Genomic DNA, 22,006 nt, shown 5'->3' on the forward strand with positions numbered 1-22,006 from the left:
GAAATGTTCATCCTGGTGTCCAGTTACTAGTGGTGTACCGCAAGGGTCGGTGTTGGGTCCACTGCTGTTCGTCATTTTTATAAATGACCTGGAAAAGGGCGTAGAAGGATGGGTTAGTAAATTTGCAGACGACATAAAGGTCGGTGGAGTTGTGGATAGTGACGAAGGATGTTGTAGGTTACAGAGAGACATAAATAAATTGCAGAGCTGGGCTGAGAGGTGGCGAAAGGAGTTTAATGTGGACAAGTGTGAGGTGATTCACTTTGGTCAGAGTAACCAGAATGCAAAGTACTGGGCTAATGGTAAGATTCTTGGTAGTGTAGATGAGCAGAGATCTCAGTGTCCATGTACACAGATCCTTGAAAGTTGCCACCCAGGTTGACAGGGTTGTTAAGAAGGCATAGTGTTTTAGCTTTTATTAATAGAGGGATAGAGTTCCGGAACCATGAGGTTATGCTACAGCTGTACAAAACTCTGGTGCAGCCGCACATGGAGTATTGTGCACAGTTCTGGTCACCGCATTATAAGATGGATGCAGAAGCTTTGGAAAGGGTGTAGAGGAGATTTATTAAGATGTTGCCTGGTATGGAGGGAAGGGCTTACAAGGAAAGGCTGAGGGACTTGAAGCTGTTTGCGTTGAAGAGAAGAAGGTTGAGAGGTGACCTAATAGAGACAAATAAGATAATCAGAGGGTTAGATAGGGTGGACAGGGAGAGCCTTTTTCCAAGTATGGTGACGACGAGCACGAGGGGGCATAGCTTTAAATTGAGGGGTGATAGATATAGGACAGATATCAGAGGTAGTTTCTTTACTCAGAGAGTAGTAAGGGTATGGAATGGTTTGCCTGCAACGGTAGTAGATTCGCCAACTTTAAGTACATTTAAGTCGTCATTGGACAAGCATATGGGTGTACATGGAATAGTGTAGTTTAGATGGGCTTCAGATTGGTATGACAGGTCGGCGCAACATCGAGGGCTGAAGGGCCTGTACTGCGCTGTAATGTTCTCTTCTATGTGGTAGCACATCAGTCTACTCTTTGATAAGTAGAGACGGCCATGAATTAGTTACCAGGAGGATTTAAAATGCAATATAAAAAAAATGTGGAGTTGATAACAATTGACCATGATAGTATCATTGATTTTTGTAAAAACACATCCGATTCACTAATACCTTTTAGGGAAGAAAGGGCGGCTTGGTGTCTCAGTGGTTAGCACTGCTGCCTCACAGCACCATGGCCCCAGGTTCAATTCCAGCCTTGGGCGACTGTGTGTGGAGTTTGCACGTCCTCCCCGTTTCAGCGTGGGTTTGCTCTGGGTGCTCCAGTTTCCTCCCACAGTCAGGTGAATTGGCCATGCTAAATTGTCCATAGTATTAGGTGCATTTGCCAGAGGGAAATGGGTCTGGGTGGGTTGCTCTCAGGTGGGTCGGTGTGGGCTTGTTGGGCACAGGGCCTGTTTCCATGCTGTTGGGAATCTAATCTAATCTCAAAAGCTTCCATCCTTACCTGAGCTTGCCTATTTGTGATTCCAGACCAAAATTTGGCTGACTCTTAACTGCCCTCTGAAAAGGCATCACAAAACACTCTCAGTTCAAAGGCAATTAGGATGGGCAGATACCCACATTCCAGGAAATAAACTGGACATTTGCCTGATATAAATGACTGCCTCAGATCAACATGGAAGGAGTGAATGGAAATAAGTTGGTTACAATAATCCTTAACTGAAATTGAAGAGTCTGAAATCATGAGCAGCTTGTTCCTTAGGCTTCAAATTAATGCCATGGCAAACATTATATGGCTGGAAGGGCAAATGAAGAGGGACTGTACCTGAATCTCATAGTATAATGTACAACGAGCTTTAATTTCACTTTACAGCAGGATAATAACTGAGCGTCAGTATCTACTGACATTTCAAATTAATGCATTCTCTCTAATATTGGTTCAAAGTCTTGCAATACCCTCCCTAACAGAGTGTACTCTCACCGCATGGACTGCACCCCTCCCATTTATCGCTCAGGCCCCCTTGGCTATCCACCCCACCCCCCCACATTCCTGATGAGCTTATGTTTGAAATGTCAACTCCTGCTCTTCGGATGCTGTCTGATCAGCTGAGCTTTTCCAACACCATACTTCTTGACTTGGATCTCCAGTCCTCACTTTCTCCCACATGGACTGCAGCAGTTCAAGGCAGCAGCTTCTCAATGACAAGTAGGGATGGACAATACTGCTCTAGCCAGAGACACTCAAATCCCATAAAAGAATGAATGGCAGAGATTAAGAAAAACCTGTAAACTAATTTCTATGATGTAATTCATATACACAATAATTATATTCATATAATATACACAATACATACCAAGACTGTTTGAGCATCAGCTAAATCAAAGGTTGGTTTAAGTGGTGCCAAAAAGCAAGCTGGGACAATATGTTTGTAGATGAAGTCTTCGAATCCTAGAAGACCATCTTTACCCCCTGGAATCAACAACATTCAGTTAAATCAGGTATTCGGTTGAAAGCAAAATAAAGGTTGCTCTCATCAACTGAGGAAATTTGTAATTCTTACCCCAAAGTTCGACTAGTTTTGAAAGTATGATAAAGCAAGTTTTTTGAGCAATTGGATCTGGAAATTCCACTGCTCCCTGAATGACTGTAAACAGGACACGTTCGACATTCTGTACACCTGGGAGGGAGAGGGTTATTGCACTATTGTTAAAAAAAGTTATGAGGACATGCATTAATATTTGTCACATGGATCAACGTCAATGGCAAGGCATTGTTAAAATCAGATCTTGACTGGTTCCCGAAACAAGAAAAGCCCTCCAACTAATTAGTATGTAGGGAACAGAATACAACACCGTAGTATGATACCAAGTGACACCGTACACAAAATCATTGGAGGTGGCAGGCAGGTAGAGACAACAGTTCAATGAGGCCATGTTGCAATGCTGAAGCAAAAGCAACAAAAATTAACACTGAAAAATACTCATTAGTTCAGACAACTTGAGATTACCTTTCATTCGTTCTGCTAAAAGATAATCTCTAAGACTGTAACTGTATTCTTTCACAAAAACTACCTTACCCATTAAGCATTTCCAAACTTTAAATTTTAGAATTATACCATCCACAGTATTTTGCTTTTGTAGAATAGCTATATAAATACAGGCATAGAGTAGTAAAGCACTGAAACTGCATTGGCTTTCGTTTTCCCAAGATACATTTGGGGACAGTCACATTTGCTACATTCCAGCCTAGTCGCCTTTTGTTCAAAAAGACACAGAAACCTATTCTGGTTAGTTATTTACATGCTGTGGATAAAGGGAAACAAAGTCGTTACGCTTGGATTTCCAGAATGCATTTGAGAACATGCCTAAGATTATTGTGGAAAGTAAAAGCTCATTGGTGTGTTTGGGGGCGCAACATTTCAGCTTAGCTACAAGTAACAACAATACTGGGGTTTCAACTGTTTATAATTGGTAAATTTGTTTAAACGAGAAATGAAAGGAATGCTTCTCAAATTTTCTGATACAGCAAAGCCAGACAGGAAAGCAAGTTGCAAAGAGCATATGAGGATATGGCATATGGAGCATAACGAGGTAAAATGCGACATTTTTGAAAAGATTCTTCACATCAAAATACACAATCATATTAGTCAGATTGCAAAGCTCTGAGATGCAGAGAGATTGGGAATCTTTATGCACGAGTTGCAAAGCGTTAGTAAACAGGCACAGCAAGTAACTAAAAAAGCTATAATGTTATAATTTATCATAACGGGAATTAAAATATACAAATAGCGACATTATGACTTGGTTATACGAGGCATCATTCAGACTGCATCTGGAGTACTGTGCACAATATTGGTCACTTTATTTCAGTGAGAGTGGATAACTGCTGGAAGCAGTCCAGTGGAGGTTTGCTGGACACTAGCGGGGACAGAGTAGGGGTAGCTGACTTGAAGAAAAATTGCACAGGCTAGGCTTGGAATCAGCTGGAGTTTAAGATAACTGGGACAACTTGATTGATACATACAAGAATCTTGACAAGTGAATTTGAAGAAGGCGGTCCCTATTGTGGGAAAAGCTAGTAAAGAGTATCACTGTTTAAAAACCAGAGGTCACCCATTTAAAACAGAGGTTAGGAAAATGCTTCTCTCAAGAGATTGAGTGTCTTTGGAAGTCTCTTTCTGAAAGGATGATGGAAGCAAAGTCCTTGAATATCTTTAAGACAGTGGTAGATTCTTGAAGATAAGCAAGGGGCTGCAAGGTCATTAGGATAGGTGGCACTGCCGATTTGAAGTTACAATCAAATCAGCTGTGATCTTACGGATAGCTTTGTCAACAATCAACAATGGATTCATGGTCACCATTAAACTCTCAATTCCAGATTTTTATCGAATTCAAGGTCCATAATCTGTTCTGGCCCAGAACATTACCTGGGTCTCTACATTAATGGTCTCGCAATAATACCACTAGGTTAACACCTCCCCTTAAAAGATGAACCTTTATGAAACGGTAGTATGTATGCCCGATTGTGGGAGTTACATTCTAAGAAGGATGTGATGGCATTAGACTGGGGGGGGGCGGTGTGTAGAAAAGATTTTGAGAATGAGGTCACTCATCCGTGCAACCAATTATATAGATATTTTGAAGTGTGGACAGTTCTCCATAGTGAAAGTTGAGTGTAGAACTGGACAGAAGTGTTCATATTTATGGTGGGGTCAGACAAAACAACAAGAAACCTTTCCAAATAGTAGAATGTAGGAGAGAATCAAAGGACAGTAATTGAAAAGGGAATGATTAAAGAATCAAAAAAGGTGATGCAAGGAATATCTTATTTTCACAGCAATTGCTTAGAACATGGAATGCATGGTGTGTGGAGGAGGCAGATTCTGATGTGCGGCTCTCAAAACAGAATGGGACAACTACCTGATAAGAAAGTAAATGAAGTCTGAGAAAAAGTAGCAGAGTGAAAGTGGAGTTGAAGATTGCCAGATTAGCCATGATTTTGTGGAGTGGCAGAGGAGCCTCAAAAGGTTGAGAGGCCTCGTTCTGTTCCTCTGCCTTATGAGAGGTCACAGATGGAGGATAACTGGCAAGACAGCCAGAGGGCGAGAACATGTTTCATTTTAGAACAGTGTTACAGAAACGGCTTGCTTGAAAGAGCGATTGATGCAAGTTCAATGGTAACTTTTATGACGAAACTGTGCCTTTGAGAGAGATGTGTTCAGTGTTGGTTTTCTCTGCTGGGGGCGGGGATGGGTTGCCACAGTGGTACTGGAATGCCTGCTTCAGACAGGCAGGTGGTGAACAGCTTTTCAGTTCTCCCTGGGTGATCTTTTAAAATGAAACAAAAGAATCACGAGCAGGTGGTGTCAGGGCTCTCTCACACACACACACAAACGATTTGAGATTTCCTTGCAATTTTGAGTTAGTTGAAGGTTTTTCGCTGGCTGCTCAGCTGAAAGCTCGAGTTCCCGACTGCTATAGTGAAGTCTTAGATGAGAGACTTCCTCATAAAAGTCAAAAAGGTGAGTTGTTTCTTTGCCCTGGACTACACAGACAGACAGCATGTGAGACTATTAACTGTTTTGCAGAATTCCATTTTTGCTAAAGGGTGTGTTTATGGGATGCTGCCTATATTGAAACAGTTGATGATCAGTGGTTAAATAATACATTAAGTTTGTCAATAGAGTTAAAATTACACCAACTTTTTTTTTGTATTTTAACCATGTTGTAATAATAAAATGTGATTATTTGATTAAAGCCCAACAATGGACCAAATGACATCTAGAAAATAACAGTTACTATATCAGGGGAGCAGGTTCTGGTCTAGTCCGGTCCATTACACTTTCAGAAGAACGTTGAATAAACACCTGAACAGAAAACATTGTCAGGGCTTTGAGAAAACAGTAGGAATGGCACTAATTTGGATAACTCACTTGCTGAGCTGTCTGAATGGCCTCCTTTGCTTCAATATAAATGTATCTGCATATGTACGACTTTATTTCAAAAAGCAATGTTAGTCGTAAGAGTTGGAGGAGGTGGCGGGGGGGGGGAACAAACCAACTTGTTTTGAAAATTTACAAATTAATTTACCTTGGTTGGCAATGACCTCACTCATTCCACTTCCTGTAACGGTTTGTAGAAATGCAAAGTAACTTCTGCGGAGCATCTGGTTCTCAAGTGCCGCGGTTTGGTCATTTTCTTCTGCGGGCCGTGATAATATTTCAAATATAGCTTGAACCAAAGGCATAAATACTTGTTGCAAAAATGGTGAAATCTGTGTCTGTGGAAAGGAAAGCATTTTGCAACAACACAAAACAGAGATATTTTACCAAATGGAGAGCGAAATCACAATATTGTGGTGATAGGTATTAATTTAAAATAGGATATTGTAACAATTCAACATAGAACAATTATAACTGAAGTTTTCTCTTGCAGTAAAGAAAACATTGTTGGGCCAGTTTCAAAATATACAAGTTAAAGCCAAACCTCAACTATTGTTCACAAGAAAACAAGAGCAAAGCTAGAACAAGAGTTGTTACATATAGTTTCCCACACACAATCAAGTTCCAAAACTGTGGGCTCCCAAGTCTGAGCTGTGTTCTCAGTATTACACCAATTGTTCAGCACAACATAATATCGCCTTTGAGTACTGCTGTGGTTGCCACACTACCAGAGGAATGTTTTGGCTTTGGAGGGGGTACAGACGTTGCCTGGTTTGGAGGGTATTAGAATAGAGAATGTGTTGTTGGAAAAGCACAGGTGAAGCAGCATCCGAGCAGCAGGGGAGAATTGAGGTTTCAGGCATAAACTCTTCATCAGGAAGGATATTAGCTATGATGAGAAATTGGACAGATTTGGTTTGTTCTCACTTGAACAAAGAATGAGGGGTAACCTGATACAGGTTTATAAAATTATGACAGGTATGGATAGAATGGATAGTTGAAGTCAATTTCTAGGGGATATAGGTTTAAGGTAAAAGGGGCAAGTTTAAATGAGATCATAGGTATCATAAAATCCTAATAGTATGGAAACAGACTATTCAGTTCATCGAGTCACACTGACCCTCTGAAGAGCACCTCATCCAGACCCATCCCCCTACCTTATAACCCTGCATCTCCCATGGCTAATCCACTTAGCCTGCACACCCCTGAACACATGGGCAATTTAGCACAGCCATCTACCAAACTTGGACTGTGGGTGGAAACTGGAGCACCTGGAGGAAACCCGTGCAGACACGGAAAAAAATGGGCAAACTCCACACAGAAAGTTGTCAGAGGGTGGGACCGAACCCAGGTCCCTGGTTAGTGGTAACCACTGAGCTACCTTGCTGCACTAGATGTGAAAGGTTTTGACATAGATGGTGGTAACTACCTGGAGTGTGCTGCCAGGGGTGAGGGGTGGGGTTGGAGATGGAAACAGAAGCAACATCTGAAAGGCATCTTGACAGATACAGCCAACGTTTTATTAACTGGCACCAGGGGTGTACTGGCTGATCAGATATTTCAGTTAATCAAGGGGTCCACATAATCAATGTGGAAACACACACTAAGTAACAGAAATGTAGTGCGGGGGCATGCACATCACTGTTTATACCTACCAGCAAACAGCCTTCTCAATTGACAGCTCCGACATTACGGGGCTCATGATAATACAGTAAACATCCAGTATTTCAGGTATATAATTTTTGCAGGTTTATCAGGTGCCGATTAAAATGAATAAGCAGGGGACGCGGGGATAGAGACCCCTTGGAGAGAAAGGTTTTTAGAAAGGCATCATGGCTTGTCTTAGTCTTGGTGGGCTAAAGGGCCTGTTCTTTGAACTATTTTATTGTCCATTCTTAATAGTTCTGGAAAAGGGCAGTAGTGAGCTGTCTCTTGAACCACTGCAATTCTTGGGATGTAGGAACATCTTAACAATTCCAGGATTTCGATCCAGCAATAATGAAAGGACAACTATACAGCTCCAAGTCAGAAACATGTATGACTGGAGGCATTGGTGTCCCATGCATTTGTTGCCCTTATCTTTTCAAGTAGAAGAGGTTGTGGCTTTGGAAGGTGCCGTCAAAAGAACCTTGGCGAGTTGCTGCAGTGCATCTTATGGATTGTACACATCTGCTGCCACTCTGGTGAAAGGAGTAAACGCAGATGGTGGATGGGATGTCAATCATATGGACCTCTTTGTCTTGGATGGTGTCAAACTGGAGTCTTGTTGTAGCTGCACACAGCCAGGCATGTGAGAGAGTATTCCACCACTTGTGCCTTGGAGACGGATGTCAAGCTTTGTGAGGGGCCACAAGTCGTGAGCTATTCTCCAAAGAATACCTAGTTTCTGACTCAGCTAGTTCAGTTCAATGTATGATTAAAGGTAAATGCCAGGATGTTGATAGTGGGGAATCAGCGATGGTAAAGCCATTGAATGTTATGGGGCAACAGATGTTCTCATTGGAGATGGCATTGTCTGGCACTTGTGATGCCAACATTACTTGCCACTGAACAGTAAATGCCTGGATTTGTCATGGTCTTACTGCATATGGACATCAACAGCTTCAGTATAAAGTGTCATGAACAATGCTGAACATTGTTTGATGATTGTACATCGCTCTGACTTTATGATAGAGGGAATGGCGTGAAGAAATAAAAGCTGAAATGTGCTGACCCATGTTGTGATTTGAACGAACAAACTTATGGGTGCTTGTCTTCTGGATTCCACAGTGAGTTAATTTGATAAAATGTGCATGTTATTAATTACTTTGAACACAGAAGAGTCCCTCAAATTACAACAAAATAAGTGAGCAGTTATTTAGTTTTGACACTGATTTGAGGGATGATCAGGACAATACCATGTTTCAATAATGCCACAAGACTGTTTGCATCCAACTACGCAGGTAAATCAGAAATGGCTTTGACATCTCACCTGAAAGCTGCACTTCCAACAAATACAACACTCCATTATGAGTGCAGTGCATACTGGCCTTTAGCATTCAGTCATGAATGGGACTTGCACACAATTTTTCAATTCAGAAGAGAGTATTACCACTTAGCAAAGCTGGCATTTGGCTTAACAAGTCTCAAACTACTTTCAAAACACAAACTAAGCATCGTACCTTAAATTTTGCTGTGATTTGATTAATAAGAGGGATAAATTCCTGAAGGTCCTTTGCCTCACAGTCCTTAAGCATGTGTTCTGATGCTGTAGGAATGAATGGAAGAACTTCTTCCTCTAAGCAAATGATCATTCTGTGAAGAAAGGTCCGAACACCACTTCGCAGAACTTCCTTCTGCAAAGCGCAACTTAGAGCTGGCAGGAATGCTTGTAGGCAGTCTCTGTACACTTCAGAGCAGCCACACTGTTTCACTGTCTGCTTGTTGCTGAAGGCCTTACTGGTCCGGCTGTAAATAAGAGAAATGGAATAAACATAACAGTGCTTAGATTAAGTCTTCATTACAGGAAACAGGGGAGAGGAAGTGTAGTCAAATGTGGGAGTCAATGGATACGTAACAGACAGCCTATCCCCAGAAATGGAAACAGAAGTCAAGGGAGGGAAGAGTCATAGATAAAGCAGTAAAAGAGAGGGGGATGGAAAATGGAAGCAAAATGAGATTTCCAAATTAGGATGAAAATAGGACGCAGCACTGATAATACAATTGGACGTACTGGACAGTGAATTGTGGGAGGGTGCCAGCGGAATGGGAATATTCAGGCTTCGTTTCAAGGAAGCAGAGAGGCTTCAGATCATCCACAGAATATGGAATTGGAGGGAATGCACACTCATTGTGAAAAGGAAGTGGGTGGATCCAGGAAACTAAGTTGTGGAGCATCAAAAGAAATCTTAAATGTAAGTGAGAAGAGACTGGACAAGAGATGAAAGAAGAAAGATTGAAAAAAAAGAGTTCAGTGGCACACGAAGAGGCTGAAAATGGGCCTGCCAGAGTTTAGGGACTATGAGAACTATTAAGCTAAAATACAAGTTTCCTGGATCATAAAGTTAGTCTGAAATATTGTAGCTCAAATAATTAAAACATTTGCAGCTGACAGTTTGACTGTGAGGACTGCAGGTGTAAAATAAGGTAGATTTCAAACAGAGGTCTTGAATCTTTTAGGAAAGGACTAAAAGTCACAATTTTAGGGTCTTGCAGTGTAGATGAATGAGTTCACTGGCCTTCCCCAATGTAATTCCCTTGGCACTAGTGGTCATTTTAATATAATTTCTTGAAGTACATACAAATTGTATGCCCCTTTGTTTTAAATCCATATGTAGATCATTATGTGGTAAACATCTCATAGATCAATTCACTGCATAAAGATAAATGGGGGTTAGTAAGCAGAGAAGAAAAAGCATGACATCCAAACTGAAAACAAACCAGAAAGGATTATGAAATCACGTCACTTGGTTGCTGTCGTCTTTCCTCCAGGATAGGGAAATTTTTAAAATTTCTGGATAAGAGGCACTTTCTCCAGCGCAACTCAGGTGTTCCAGTAAAATTTCAAATGAACATTACTATTTTTCAACACAAGGCAGCCGTACAAGTGCGTGTCTTTTAGTCAGCATGGATAAATGAAGACTACAGGCAAACTGGAGAGCATGAGCAGCAGAGCACTAGGGATAGCAGCATAATGATTCAGAACAGCTGGGAGCGAGTAGAAGAAAGAATTCAGCAAGTAAAAGGGTAATATGCTTTTAGAAATAACTCAAGACACAGGCAATGCTGTGAAAGCAGATATCTACCACCCATTCTTAGTTGTCCCAGAGATGAAGATGGGCCTTAGAACCACTGCAGTTTTGAAAATACTTCTGTAACACTAACAAATAGGCAAAAGTGAGGACTGCAGATGCTGGAATCCAGAGTTTAGATCAGAGTGGTGCTGGAAAAGCACAGCAGGTCAGGCAGCATCCGAGGAGCAGGAAACATTGACGTTTCGGGCAAAAGCCCTTCATCAGGAATAGCCTATTCCGAAACGTTGATTTGCCTGCTCCTCGGATGCTTTTCCAGCACCACTCTGATCTAAACATCTGTAACATATGTAGCTCCAGTTCAGCTTTGTTAAAGGAAAGGTGATATTTATCCAACTGAAGTATTCCTGAAAGGTCATATATCATAACTACATCAACATATAGTTACATGAAGCAGCTAAACATGGGCTCAGAAAATGAGGTCCGTAACCCCATGGCTTTGCGTCATGCACTTAGAATTTTAATTACAAGAGGGCTAACCTTGCAAAGCCCACTGCATGGTTTAAGCAGTCTGCCAATGCAGCTTGCCTCTCCCCATCCTGCTCTGTTAAGAGTTTCTCCAAGAACACTTTGAACTTCTCCATTAACGGTGTGAGCAAGTCCCTCATCAAAGCCTGTTTCCTCTCTGCCGGGTATTCACTATTCACAATTAGTACTCCGGCTGTTTCGTAAATAAACAGCTGATCGTCGCTGGTTAAAAGAGCCTGGAAACCGTTCTCCTGAAGTAGGATGAAAGCAAACCGTTACAATACTCAGGAACTATCAAAGTCAGTCAGAATATAATGCACACTGAAAAAGAAAGCATTCAAAATCAATTTTGGCATTTTACTGGCCAGAACAGAGGGGAACATCAGATCAGGTATTCCACTGTGTAATGCACAGTTTGCAAAAACCTTCAAGACAAGCTACAGTAATTTGCTCTTAGAAATTGCCTTTAAAAGTGAAGTATCCCAAGGCTACCTTGGAATGATAACCAAACAATTTGACACCAGCCAGAGAAAGGAGTTATTAAATCAGTTGATAGGCAGAATGGTTTGAACTCTTTGAAATTATTCTCTTAAACCAGTGCAAAAGGCAGTATTCACAATAGTGTTTCCTTAGTCCTGGACTTGGACTAATTATTTTTTTTTAAAAAGCACCTTCCCCTTTTCCAACAGAAATCAATTGATTTGCATTATCTAGCCTGAGGAAATAGTTTAATCTCTTTCAGATTTCCAAACAGAAGATAATTCAAAACTTACAGAAGGAGAGAGGACCAGTAAATCCTGTATTCTGTTCAAAATATCCTCGATGTACAGATTCATATGTTTACTGTAAAGATAAAGACAGCTAGTTTCATATTTACAAGCAATTCAAATTAGTGACAATTCTGTTGCTTTGAGCAGCAACTTTAATTGCTCCCCTTGCTCTGAGCCATACACACCAGGGAGAGGAGGCAAGGATACACAAACAAAACAGGAGTGATAGCTCCTAAGAATGAAAATAGCACTTGTTCATTCCAAGCACCTGCGTGTGGAACCTTTTAACTTGGGAGGCTTTTTTTGTTTTGGAGATGCCTGTGTTGGACTGGGGTGTACAAAGTTAAAAATTACAACACCAGGTTATAGTCCAACAGGTTTATTTGGAAGCACTAACTTTCGGAGCGCTGCTCCTTCATCAGGTGGTTGTGGAGAATAAGACTAAGATCTCCACAACCACCTGAACGAGGAGCAGTGCTCAGAAAGCTAGTGCTTCCAAATAAACCTGCTGGACTATATAACCTGGTGTTGTGTGATTTTTAACTGTTTTTCTTTTGTTGTGCTGTAATGACCACACTGTTTGAGCTGACCAGAAAATTCTACTGTTCTTGCCTCCTGTCACAGCAGCATTGGCTGGATGCAAGGTTGATAACCAACCTGTATCATGACATCTGCGGTTATTAAACCTGGAGATGGGACACAAACCTGGGGCACGTATAGCCCAGAGTTAGAATAAAGAATACAGCACAGGCACAGGAACAGGACCTTCAGCAGTCCAACACATTTTGCCCTTCCATACTAAAACTGTCTTCACTTACAGAAACCGAATACCTCTATTCCTTCCTATTCATGTATTCGGCCAGGTGCTTCCTGAATGCGGTCTTGAATATCGTGTCTGCTTTGGATCACCATCTCTGGCAGCACACTCCAGGCATTCACCACCCTTTGTGTGGAAAACTTTGCCTCGCACATCTCAAACTCCACCTCCCTCCCCCGGCCCTTGAATCTGTGTCCCCTAGTAATTGACCCCATACTCATACTTTCCACTCTACCCAAGTGATTCACAATCTTATAAACTTCTATCAGGTCACCCCCTAATCTCCCGTGTTCCAATGAAACCAAACCCAGTCTATCTAGCCTTTCTTCGTAGCTAAAATCCCCCAAACAAGGCAACATCCCAGTAAACCTTCTACACGCCCTCCCCAAAGCATCCTCATCTTTCTGGTAATGTGGTGACCAGAACTGTATGCAATATTGCAAGTGTAGCCGAACTGAAGTTGTATAAAGCATAACTCTCCTATCCTTATACTCAATGCCCCTTCCAATGAAGGCAAGCATGCTATAGGCCTTTTTTTTAAAAACCTTTTCTATCTGTGCTGCCACCTTCAGTGATCTGTGAACCTGCACACCAATACTCCTAAAGATTCTGCCATTCACTATATAATTTCTATCGATATTCAATCTTCCAAAATGCATCACCTCACATTTGTCCGGATTAAGCTCCGTCTGCCATTTTTCTGCCCACACCTCCAACTGACCTATATCCTGCTGTATCCCCTGACAATTCTCACTCTCCACAACTCCACCAATCTTTGTATCGTCCACAAACTTTCTAATTAGACCAGTCACGTTTTCCTCCAAAGCATTTATGTAGACCACAAACAGCAGAGGTCTCAACACTGATTGCTGTGAAACACGAGTCACAACTCTTCATTCTGAAAAGCATCCTTCCACAGCTACCCTGTCCCCCAGTACTAAGTCAGTCCCGTATCCAGATTCCCAGCTCACCCCGATACTATGTGACTTCACTTTTTGTACCAGTCTGCCTTGAAGGACTTTGTCTAAGGCTTTACTAAAGTCCATGCAGACATTAACAACCATTTTTCCGCTCAATCATCTTCGTCACCTCCTGAAAAAACTCTATCAAGTTAGTGAGGCATGACCTCCCATGCACAAAACCATGCTGTCTATCGCTAATAAGTCCATTTGTTTCTAAATGCGTATGGATCTTGTCTCAGCGAACCCTGATGAGAGGCTTGCAGGCATGTAATTTCCTGGGTTATACCTGCTACCCTTGCGAAACAATGGGATGACATTGACTATTTCCCAGTTCTCTGGGACCTTCCCTGTGGATACAAAGATGTCTGTCAATGGTCCAACAATTTGTCCGCTTGCCTCCTTCAATATTCTGGCATAGATCCCCTCAGGACCCAGCGACTTATCTACCTTAATACTTTTTTTTTAAGATGCATAAAACCTCTTAATTTTTAATAGCAACTTGGCTTAGAAATTCGACACTCCGAGATCATCCTCCACCAAATCCTTCTCCTTGGTGAATACTGTCAAAGTGTTTGTTTAGGACCTCACCTCCCTCTTCTGGCTTCACACAAATTCCCTCATTTATCCTTAAATGGGCCAATCCTGAACCCAGCTACCCTCTTGCTTTTAACATATGTATTTGGGATTCTCCTTAATCCTGTTGCTAACAACTTTTTATGACCCCCTTTAGCCCTTCTCATTCTTGTTTAAATGCTTTCCTTATATACTTCAAGGGCTTCGTCTGCTCCCATTCTCCTCGACCTTATGTTTGCTTCCTGTTTCTTTTTGACCAACCTCAACACATCTCTGGTCATCCAAGGTTCAAATAACTTGCCGTACCTATCCTTCATTTTTGCAGGAATAGAACATAGAACACAGAAAAATACAGCGCAGTACAGGCCCTTTGGCCCTCAATGTTGCGCTGATCCAAGCCCACCTAACCCACACTAGCCCACTATCCTCTATATGCCTATCCAATGCCCGTTTAAATGCCCATAAAGAGGGAGAGTCCACCACTGCTACTGGCAGGGCATTCCATGAACTCACGACTCGCTGAGTAAAGAATCGATCCCTAACATCTGTCCTATACCTACCCCCCCTTAATTTAAAGCTATGCCCCCTCGTAATAGCTGACTCCATACGTGGAAAAAGGTTCTCATGGTCAACCCTATCTAAACCCCTAATCATCTATCAAGTCACCCCTAAACCTTCTTTTCTCCAATGAAAAACAGCCCCAAGTGCCTCAGCCTTCCTCATACGATCTTCCTACCATACCAGGCAACATCCTGGTAAACCTCCTCTGCACCCGTTCCAGTGCCTCCACATCCTTCCAATAGTATGGCGACCAAAACTGCACAAAATACTCCACCGTCTTTTTGTTACTCTTACCAAAGTGAATCACCTCACACTTAGTTACATTGAACTCCATTTGCCACCTTTCTGCCCAGTTATGCAGCTTATCTATATCCCTCTGTAACCTGCCACGTCCTTCCTCCCTGTCTACAACTCCTCCGACTTTCGTATCATCCGCAAACTTGCTCACCCAACCTTCTAACCCCTCCTCTAGGTCATTTATAAAAATGACAAACAGCAATGGTCCCAAAACAGATCCTTGCGGAACTCCGCTAGTGACGGCACTCCAAGATGAACCTTTGCCATCAACTACTACCCTCTGTCTTCTTCCATCCAGCCAATTCCTAATCCAAACCTCCAACTCACCCTCAATGCCATACCTCCGTATTTTTTGAAGTAGCCTACCATGGGGATCCTTATCAAATGCCTTACTAAAATCCATATACACCACATCTACCGCTTTACCCTCGTCTACCTCCTTAGTCACCTTCTCAAAGAATTCAATAAGGTTTGTGAGGCACGACCTGCCCTTCACAAAACCATGCTGACTATCCTTGATCACATTATTCCTCTCCAGATGTTCATAAATCCTATCCCTTACAATTCTCTCCAGGACTTTGCCCACAACAGAAGTGAGACTCACCGGCCTATAGTTACTAGGGTTATCCCTACTCCCCTTCTTGAACAAGGGAACCACATTTGCTATCCTCCAGTCTTCTGGCACTATTCCTGTAGACAACGAGGACATAAAAATCAAGGCCAACGACTCTGCAATCTCCTCCCTTGCTTCCCAGAGAATCCTAGGATAAATGCTATCAGGCCCAGGGGACTTATCTATTTTCATCCTTTCCAGAATTTCCAACACCTCTTCCCTAAATACCTCAAAGCCGTCCATTCTAATTAATTGTGACTCAATATTCACATCGGCAACAAATGTGCCGCTCCTGAACTCTCATCAACTGCTGTTTGAAATACATGCCCAATGTGGATTTCCCCTCAAACAGCTGCCTCCAATTAACACTCTCCAGTTCCTGCCTAATATTGCTGCAGTTCACCTTTCCCCAACTTAACCCCTTCAGGACTGCTGTTATCCCTATCCATGAGTATCTTAAAACTCATGGTATTATGGTCACTACTCCCAAAATGTGCCCCCGCTGAAACTTCACTCACCTGGATGGGCTCATTTCCCAAAACCAGGTCCAGTGTAGCCCCTTCCCTGGTTGGACTGTTTACATACTGTGTTAAGAAACCCTCCTGAACGGTCCTTACAAATACTGTCCCATCCAAGCCTCTACCACAAATTGAATGTCAGTTAATAAAGCGGGAGTTAAAAATCACCCACAACAACCCTGCTGATTTTACACTTTTCCCAATATCAGTCGACATAATCATCTTCTCTATCTTCCACTGGCTGTTAGGAGAACTGCAGTGTATCCCCAGCATTGTATTTCATCTTTCTATTCTGGAGTTTTACCCATATTGGCTCGCTGCACAAGTCCTCTGATGTAGTCATCTCTTCTGTAGTGTGGAAGTTCCATTCTTGTGTGACCCCACTCTACACAAGAATCGCGCAACACAAATAGCACTTAGTGTTGGCGATGTAATCACATTATAGCCAACACATGTTTTAAAGGTCTGTGTTTGAGAAACAGTGTGCCCTATTGCCAATTGCTTTACAGCCATTTCACATTGACAACATGCGTGTTATGGAAGAATGACCTGTATCCTCCCTCAGTACAGCTGAGAGATACTCTTTTACCAGTAAAAAAAAAACTCCCTCCTCACCCCTTTTACAGCATTTTCTACCTCAACTGAAACATTAAATCCTGGGACATTCAGTTGCCAGTCCTGTCCCTCTTTCAACCAAGTCTCCATAGTCACAATAATGTTATAGCTCCATGTGCTAACCAAAGCTCTCTGAGTTCATCTACCTTGCCTATTACACTTCTCGCATTGAAACACATGCATTTCAGACCATCTCCCTGCCCTTTTCAGCAGTTTTTCCCTGCCTGTGTGTGTTAGGACACACCACCACTACAACACAGGAACACAAAGAGAACTCCCCACCCCCCACCCCAAGGGCACGTATGGCCACAGCCAGTGATGGGGAGTACCTAGATTCCATCAGACTGACCTTCATGGAACAATTCAGAACTCAATGCAGACTTTTACCCTTTAACAATATTAATACCTCATGATAAAAGTTAGGTATTACAAAGGATTTCCAATCAAAGTGAAAGCTGGAAGGCGTCTCATTGCTTATTGGGTTTACCTACCTTAAAGATTTAATGAATCTGGAGAGCAGGTACGCTGTCCTACTTCGCACCTTAGGGCTACTATTACGTAGTCCTCTATGATCTAAAAACGCCATCTGCAAAAGTAATAATAAAAACATTGTTTTGTTTTGTAACTTACGACACATCTCAAAAGAAATGATAAAGAATCCAGTTATGTTGCATTTTAGCTGATCCACTAATGTAAACTTCACTTGCCTATTTTAATGGAAGTTAAAAGCACTCTCATGGGAACAGATATTTTTCATAGTGTTAAGGCACAACTCTGAAGCAGGTGGGACTTGAGTGCAGGCCTTCCAGACCAGAGGTAGGAACAACTACACTGCACCACAAGAGCCCCTTTATTGCCTAATTGGGAATTGATCCTGGGGGGCAGCAGTCAAACTGCAAAATCCTAACCACTAGAGTAGCAGGGAAGCTCCCAGATTGGAATGTACACTTATTAACGATCAAAAATAGCATTACTGAACAGACTAGGGCTTCTTCCTCTAGTAAAGTTTGAGACCTTAAAATGTGAAGAGGTGTGCCCCTAAAACTACCACCTTAAAATGTTCACAAAAAACTAAGAGCAGGAGCAACGATAAGGCCAGCTGAGCTCCTCTGCCACTCTTTACAATCATGGCTAATCTTCAACTTCCCACTTGTTCGCTGTATTCCCTGATTTCATGGAAGGCCAAAAAACCTGACTATTCCAGCCTTGAATATATTTAAGAGAAAAATGGAGCAGCAACAAATCCTCTGGTATAGAGGATTTGGCACATTCACAAACCTCAGAGTGGAGTAATTCCTCATTCCAATCCTAAATGATTGTCCCTTTATTCAGAGACTGCACCTCCACATTTTAGACTCCCCAGCTCGCAACAATCTCAATGCCTACCCTACCAAGCCTCTCCAAAATCTTGTATATTTCAAAGAAGTGATCTCTGATTCTTCTGACGTCCAGAGAATATAAGCCCATTTACTCATTCTCTCATTTCCTCAAACCATTAATTCCTATAAACACTGTCTGTAGACTAGACCCTAACATTTAGGAATAAATCAGTTTTTCAATATTCTCAGACCCTCTCCATATATTAGAGCATCAGTACACTTTATATACAATGTGTCCAAATTGAAAAGGAAACTCAATAAGCCAATACACCTTTTGGCAATATTCAGGCCAGAGATTTGTGTTTGAAACAACTCACCAGAACAGTTGGAATGTGTTGTGGTTCTACAGTAAAAAATTTCTCATAGCGAACTACTATTTCGAAAAACTCCAAAGTAACTGATGTATGCTGGTACTGACTCACTCCAGATGTCACCAACTATAGGGACAGTAAAAGCATGTTATATTTCAGAAATTAATAGAAACCATTCATTTATTTTGGTCCACACTACAGTACTCAGGCCAGGAAGCAAAGATTTATAAATGGTATCTTATTTTTCCACAACGTGAATCTGAAAGTAATATCACACTCTAATGCTTGCAAACCACATTTTCAACAGTGCATGACAACCACATGGTTTCCTTTTTCTTCAAGGAATCTACAATGCAGTAATGTGGGAGCCACACATAGATCAACCACAAACTGGTCAATGTCAAACTTTCAAAAAGCAATTTGATTTGCACTTCAAAGGGTAATGAATTACAGGATTCTGAAGACCACCAGTGTTGGACACAAGGGATACACGCGGCAAGTACTTTACACAGAGGGTGGTGGATGTCTGGAACGAGTTGCCAGCAGAGGTGGTAGAGGCAGGTACGGTAGATTCATCTGGACAGATGCACAAGTAGGTGGGGAGTAGAGGGATACAGACGCTTAGGAATTGACCGACAGGTTTAGACAGTACATTTGGATCGGCTCAGGCTTAGAGGGCCGAAGGGCCTGTTCCTGGCTTAAATTTTCTTTGTTCTTTGGATGAAAGATATCTTCGTGGTTTCTGTTTTCATTTTAGTTTTATGGCCAAGTGCTCCCTACACTGAAGAATTTTCACCACCTCAGAACACTACAGTGCTTTATAAGTACATCTGTCCTGCCATTAAATTGGGCAGCACTTTCAACAAACGTGCACAGGCATAATGGGCTAAATGGCTTCTTTCTAGAAAATCAATTCCCACTGAATTCACAAGTTGGTCTGTAATCTTATACACATGCAATGGCATACACAAAATGTTTCATAACTTTTCTAGAAGTAATTAATCCCCAAATGCCAATCCATGTAATAAAACAATCTTGGATAACGTTCAGAATGCCCTTTTTAAAACAGTAAGCTCCTGATCCATCCAGATGTTCAGTATTGGTAATTACAACGAGGTGAATTACAACTTTTCTAAATACTCAACTGTGTGCATCATCTCCTGCAAGACACTGGCTTTTGCACTGTCTCCAGAGAAATGTGCACCATGGGACACTGGGATTGCCTCTCCCAACATGAATAGCAGCCTCAGAGCCACTTCCACTTCCATGAACCTTGTGTTTTGCCAGTTCCTGTAAAGGAGGAAAGAAAACAACTAAGTACACTAGGATGCAAAAGGAAAGTCTAAGTTATATCGTGGAGCATTACCCTTTCATGGTGAGATGCTGGCATTTACTGCATATGCCCAATTCCCCTCAAGAAAAGTGGTGGTCAGCCACCTTTTTCAATCACTGCAGTCTACAAACTTTCTGCAAAAGACTCACACCTCCGATCCTGTTATTTCACCACAAATAATATTTATCAAAACATATTTTTGCACAATTTTTCTAAGGAAGATCAGGTTTATGAAATAACTGCAGAGACCTAAATCAAATGGACTTGATATTAATAGGCTCAGGTAGTATAACAAATACTGCATTGCACCCAAACACTCAACATGTTTGTAGTCAGTGTGAGCATGCTCACAGGTACCTCATTATTCCTCAATAAGTTGTGCAATTTACTTTAGGGGAAAGGGTAGTCAGTGGTACAAGCAGGTGCAGTGGTGACAAAGATCATTAGCTACCAAAAATAATGCAACGATGGGCAGCAATAGAGACAGATTCCCTATTGTCTGGTGCGTGCTTCAGCAAGCGAATGTGCAAAGTGGTATTAACTGGAGTGTAAACATTTGCAAAACGCAAGGACAGAAGCAATTGAAAGCAAGTCTCTGTGGGCAGAGGTGGTGAAGTCGACATTTTGGTGTTCCTTTCTAATTCTGAAGCTTGAAATAAATCAGCATTGTGGATCATAAAGATGATACAAAACAGTTACACTATCCCTCCGACCAGGCTGCCAGAGAACTGACAGCCCCATCACGTCTCCTCTGCATAGAAAGAGATGTGGACTTGGAATCCTTGCCATGCACACATTTGGCAGAGGCCTCCAGACCAGAATCACAAGTCTGCAACATACCATGACTGGGATTCTATCCATGGGCAGTTCCAGGCTTTGTAGAGTAGTAATGTCTATTGTCTATTTCCTTAACAACAGTCCATCCAAACCCAAAGCTTGGCTCCTCCAGGAGGAGAACAAGCCCAGTAATTGAGAGTTTCACAAAAGAAATGTATTCCAAGTGAGGAAGCCTCTAATCCTTTACCAACATGCTACTACAGTTTAACAATATATCCTGCATCATGAAATTCCAAGAAAAAGCTTTGCATACCAGTACACCAGGTAGAGACTGAGGATGATGTTGCATAAAGCATGGCTGATTCCCTTAAAAAGGATGTGCATACATCAAGATAAAGACTTGCATTTATATTGCATCTTTCACAACCTCAAAGTCCCAAAGCTCTTTATAGTCAATGAGTGCTTTTAAAGTTGTTGAAATGTAGGAAATTCAGTAGCCAGATCATACAGAGCAAGCTCCCACAAATATCAGAAACAGGTCAAATTTACAAGTGATTAAAACATGGATTAGTGCGATCTCAGTGGTCCACTTTCAAACCGGCCACAGTCAAAGAGATATAATGATTACAAAGAGGATGGTTATTGTGGCTACCTACCCAAATTGTCTGTCTGTCTGTCTTGCTCCTGTCCATAGTTACGATGCTACCTTTCTATCATATGCACTGTTGAAGAGTGAAAAGTACAAATGTGATAGGCCCCTGTTTGTTTTCATTCAAACTGGCATACACAATGCTCCGGCACTCAAGAAAAAAATTTATTTAGAAATACACAAATTTTCTGAGCTGCAAACAACCAGCAATTCTAGTTCTCACTTCAGTCAGTTGAGGGAAATATTACTTTCACCAAACTTTGAGATTCTGGACTTCCAAATAGATTAAATTAAAAAGGAGTAGTAACTGTTCCTAAATGTTTGGCGTTTATAAACGTTGGGATGGATTGATAACGTTTAAAAATTGTTCGTTCAAGTCAAAATCCTTTAACCTGCTCCAGCTCCTTTTTAAGAAGTTCTCCCAGCTTTGTTGGTTGGACCTAGTATTTGGCCTGTTGTCAAATTCTGTTTGACAACATTCCTGCATTGCGCTGTGGGACATTTTGGTATGTTAAAGGCACTATATAAATGCAAGTTGTTGCTGCTTCATACGCTTGTCCTCCCCTCCCGTGGTTTCACCATGTAACATGTTAATCTAGGACAACAGTTCTTGTCATTTTCAGTCTTCCTG

At 41.7% G+C, this 22,006-nt stretch overlaps 1 protein-coding gene across 4 annotated transcripts in view; it reads right to left on the reverse strand.

The window, feature by feature from the left end:
- xpot (exportin, tRNA (nuclear export receptor for tRNAs)) overlaps nt 1-22,006 on the reverse strand; it is a 56,206-nt gene that overhangs the window by 11,216 nt on the left and 22,984 nt on the right. For all 4 annotated transcript variants that reach the window (XM_043709955.1, XM_043709954.1, XM_043709957.1 and 1 more), the window contains exons 13-21: nt 19,762-19,906; nt 18,623-18,742; nt 17,418-17,512; nt 11,974-12,043; nt 11,213-11,451; nt 9,104-9,389; nt 6,091-6,280; nt 2,562-2,678; nt 2,355-2,470 (exon numbers count right to left, since the gene is read on the reverse strand). In XM_043709955.1, the coding sequence (XP_043565890.1) occupies nt 2,355-2,470; nt 2,562-2,678; nt 6,091-6,280; nt 9,104-9,389; nt 11,213-11,451; nt 11,974-12,043; nt 17,418-17,512; nt 18,623-18,742; nt 19,762-19,906 (1,378 nt within the window). The remainder of the gene's footprint in view (nt 1-2,354; nt 2,471-2,561; nt 2,679-6,090; nt 6,281-9,103; nt 9,390-11,212; nt 11,452-11,973; nt 12,044-17,417; nt 17,513-18,622; nt 18,743-19,761; nt 19,907-22,006) is intronic.

The sequence above is a fragment of the Chiloscyllium plagiosum genome, chromosome 19 (genome assembly GCF_004010195.1).
Source record: "Chiloscyllium plagiosum isolate BGI_BamShark_2017 chromosome 19, ASM401019v2, whole genome shotgun sequence".
NCBI lineage: Eukaryota > Metazoa > Chordata > Chondrichthyes > Orectolobiformes > Hemiscylliidae > Chiloscyllium > Chiloscyllium plagiosum.